This window comes from Mus musculus, chromosome 2 (assembly GCF_000001635.26).
Source record: "Mus musculus strain C57BL/6J chromosome 2, GRCm38.p6 C57BL/6J".
Taxonomy (NCBI): domain Eukaryota; kingdom Metazoa; phylum Chordata; class Mammalia; order Rodentia; family Muridae; genus Mus; species Mus musculus.
The window spans coordinates 87453827-87458383 of NC_000068.7; the positions used below are offsets into that span (position 1 = coordinate 87453827).

Below are 4557 nucleotides of genomic sequence, written 5' to 3' on the forward strand. Positions count from 1 at the left end.
AACTTCTTGAGTGGAAGGAGAAAGAATTTTCTTGAATCAGATTATAGCATGGGGAAGGTACCATATCCCCAGAGTGAATATCATTTCCTACTTAAACAGTACTTGTGCTTGACAGTACATTAAATGCTTGAAAGTATTTTGCCTGAACAGATTTAAAAAATTATTTAAGCCTTAAAACACAAAGTTATTTACTATTTTCTTTCCCAAATCAATAAAGGTAAGATGTATACTTAACTTAATCTGAGCTCAAACAACATTTGACTTATGCTAAATATATATTGAACTTGTCTCTCCTTTTAAATACCAATATGGGATGGAATTGAAAAAGAAAACTAGAACAAATCTTGTTGTCTAATATTTTTATCTTAGATATTATTTATTTTTTACTCTTCTAACATTTATGATATAGATCAAAGAAGAACAAGATGAAGAGTATGGTTTTGTATAAAAGGCCAATATATTAAAGAAAAATAATAATATGGACACCATCTTACATGGTAACTTGTATCAACTTGTTAATATAATTTATTCAATTATAGGCATTATTTATCTTTTATCAAGCTGTAATTTCAGCTATTCACATATTTATCTGCTTTATAGGAATAAGTTTAAGATAATAGCTATTAAATTTTCTACCATTTAAGATGAGGTCATTAAACATGTCTGCCTCCTACTACAGTCAAAGGTGTGCTCCTAACAATTAAGGAATAAATCCTGGAAGTGATTATAAAAATATTACGAAATTACTAGCACATGTGTGCATGTGCATGCGTGTTTGTGTGTATTCTGTGATTTTTGCAAAGAGAAAAAACTTTTTGAATTCATGTAACCATACAAAACTTTAAACATTTATCTCCTCTTTTTATGAATTTAGTCAGAGAAATACAAGCCCTGTGCACCCTCCATGTTACACGCATCAGTCAAGATCAGAGTAACTGGAGGAAGGCCAATCATTCACTCAAAGAAGATGACAGATAAAAAAGCATGAAGTACTTGAATAAAACAAAAGTGCCTGTATTTCAAAAAATGCTAGCGGCTTTCTTTGTTATAGTATTAATTGTGTTTTCTAAATGTTTTCCATAGTCAGAAACAGTAGCAATCAGGGTAAACATCTTAGAGACACCAAGTTTCATAGGCAGAAAAGCTCAAGGTATAGTTTTCTCTCAGCTTGCTTGCCTAGTGTGTGACAGTCCTAGGCTGGAATTGCCATGTCAAAGAAAAACTATATAAGTCCCATTTGAATATATCAGTATAGTTCCAATATCGTGTTACTCTGTAACATTAAATGCTCAAGTCGCAGAATGTGAATAAAACTGAGGATGGTTTTACAAATGAAAAATTGAGATATTTCCTCCCCAACCTAGAAAACAAACAAACAAACAAACAAACAACAAACAAACAAATGGAAAGAGCAGACTTTGTACAAATATAGGAATAAAATTCAAGCTAATGCTGATTTCCAATTAGTAGTTTGGAAGTATGATTAGACTTTGATTTAGAAATCTACTACACCATCACTTTTATATGGGTACTTTTCAAACTTCTGGGATGATAATTTTGAGGGCAATAATTATCTATGAAAATTCAATATGTATAACACTTATGAATATGCCATGAAATAATTTAAACAAATGATTTTCTCTTCTATTTCAGTCAATGTCTTTATAACAAGTTCTAGATTTAATTAAGTAGATGAAAATAAACTTAATTATTCTGTTACTTATATTTAAGAAAAAAAAAAAAAACTTGTAGTTCAGCTTTTCCCCCCTGGGAACCATAGCTTAGCAATGCCAGGATTCATTTGGAATTTTCTATTCTGCATATATATATATGTGATATATATATATAATTTTCTCAATATAATATTAAATTATCATTGAAATATCCATATTTTACTGAAAGTATTTTATATTTTACAAACTAGTACTAATTAATCTATTATTTTAATATTTAATATGAAAACCTGAACATAGAAAACGAACACTTGTTAATATTTGATTAATATAAAATTTGATTTCTATTTCACAGCAGTGTTTTGAATGTAAACTCTTGAACACAAAGAGTGTGTTTTAAAGTCATTTTTAAACATCAGAGCCCTCTAACGATGCTAATTTGTCCCTTTTAATTTAGGTAAATAACAATGTGACAATTGGACAATAAATATTGAAAATAATGCCATAAAAATGCCATAAAATTCAATAAATATTGAAAATAATGCCATTTTACCTTTCTGTAAAAGTGGAAACGTATAATTCTAACATTCCCAGTACTGACTACAAGCCACACACATTATATAGAAACTTAAAGCTGCTATCATATGAAGTTAAATACATTTGTGAGAGTAGAGAGTATAAATATAAGGAAATGGGTAAGTAGGTAAAATGTTTGCATAGTGGAATGTTAGTTTCAAGAAAAAAAGATGAGTATATTCATAGCCTTTTAGGAAATTCTTTCAATCCATTTTCAAATAATTTATTGTGAAAATCTGGAAAAACTCAATAAAATATAATAGTTATGTCCAGAGGTAAATGCAAAGCAATGAAAAGAAAGTCAACAAAGTGGTTATGTCAATTCCCACAGCAATGCATGCAAAAAAATTGACTGGGCTGATGGAAATATTTACAGATATTCAGCATGAGATGTGGTAAATCTGTTTTCCTGTAGTAGACATGTACACGATCTTCCTTCCCTTCATTAAAAAAAAAATGATCTGACAGTTTTAAATCAATATTGAGTTTTTATCTAAATGTCATATGAACATGAAATGTAAACAACAAAAGTATTGGTTTCCATCTTCACAAAACGCTACACTAAACTGAATATTCAGGATAGTAAGTAGCATCCAATGTAATGTGGCAGCCTGCTATTCAATAATTTCATAGAACATGAACACATAAACCCAATAAAATGAGAAATTAGATTTGTATATTAAAATAAACAACACGAAATTATTTTAAATATGTTTAAGAATATTTGTCCATGTATTAAAATCAATCTTAAATTAATGACAATAGAACATAATATAACTGGAAGTCCTCAATCTGAGGAACAAATTAATTATTAAAAAATAAAAACAGAAATAGCCTATTTTTCCTTACAAGAAGAAAATAAATATGGCTTATCACCAAAACCCCTAAAACCCATAACATTTAGTATATTAGAAAATATATAGGACTATTTTGTATGCTGTTTAAAAAAAAAACTTAACGGTTTAAAAAGCTCTCCATGGGCATATAATGTTTGGTCATGGGCACTGAAAAATTTGTAAGTGTTACCAATACTTCATATATACTAAAAAGAATTCAAAAGAAAATACATTTTCCTTTGATCATCCCTACAGATGAAATTCACAGAAATCAGGGCAGAGGACAATGCTTCCACTGTGACAGAGTTTCTCCTCCTGGGATTTTCTGACCTTCCTAACTTACAAGGGATTTTGTTTGGGTTGTTCTCCATAATTTACTTGATCATATTGATTGGAAATAGTTTCATAATTGTGATAACTAGAATTGATCCTGCACTACAGAAGCCCATGTATTTTTTCCTGGCAAATTTTTCTTCTCTGGAAATCTGTTATGTATCAGTCACTCTCCCTAGGATTCTGTTTAACATTGCTACTCAAGACAGAAGCATTTCTGTGGTGAGCTGTGCCACACAAATGTGTTTCTTCCTTATGCTGGGAGCTACTGAGTGTTTCCTGCTGGCTGTGATGTCCTATGATCGCTATGTGGCCATCTGCAATCCTCTGCACTATCCTCTGGTCATGAACCCAACAAAGTGCACTCAGCTGGCAGCAGCCTCCTGGCTTGGAGGCATCCCTGTCCAGATAGGACAAACCTGTCAGATATTTTCTCTACATTTCTGCAATTCTAACCAAATAGATCACTTCTTTTGTGACTTACCTCCCATTCTCAAGCTGGCCTGTGGAGATACTTCAATACACGAGTTGTCTGTCTACTTAGTAGCTATGCTGTTTGTTGCATTCCCTTTCTTGTTGATACTTGCCTCTTATACCAAAATCATTGCCACCATTCTGAAGTTGCCAACAGCCACAGGACGGGCAAAAGCCTTCTCAACATGTTCTTCCCATTTGCTTGTGGTGTTTTTGTTTTTTGGATCAGCTACTATTACCTACTTGAGGCCAAAGTCCACCCATTCTCCAGGAACTGATAAACTACTCTCTTTGTTTTACACCATTGTGACTCCCATGTTCAATCCTCTGATATACAGTCTTAGAAATAAGGAGGTGATTGCTGCACTGAGAAAACTGTTACATATCAAGTAGTGCTTGGAGCTCTGGAAAAAAGATTGATTGCTTCTTACTCAGCTACTGAACAAATAGGTCAGCTTTATTCATTTCATTAAAATATAATCAGTTTATGTTTCTAAAATTTCTGTGCCATTTTGAATGATAGCTTGAAATATATTCTGCTTTGAAATAATATATGGATATTAATCTCCCTGTATTCCATAAAATATAATTAAAAGAGGATATTTTAGTACAAATAAGTGCAGTGTGAACCACAGTTTTTGTAGGAAAATTTTGAGGAGATTTCT

General features: G+C 31.5%; 1 protein-coding gene across 1 annotated transcript; it reads left to right on the forward strand.

Annotated features, from left to right (window-relative positions):
• Window positions 1-3340: 3340 nt before the first annotated feature.
• Window positions 3341-4285, forward strand: Olfr1126 (olfactory receptor 1126). Its single transcript, NM_146837.2, has one exon. The coding sequence runs from the start codon at window positions 3341-3343 to the stop codon at window positions 4283-4285; it is 945 nt and encodes a 314-aa protein (NP_667048.2).
• The last annotated feature ends 272 nt before the right edge of the window (window positions 4286-4557 follow it).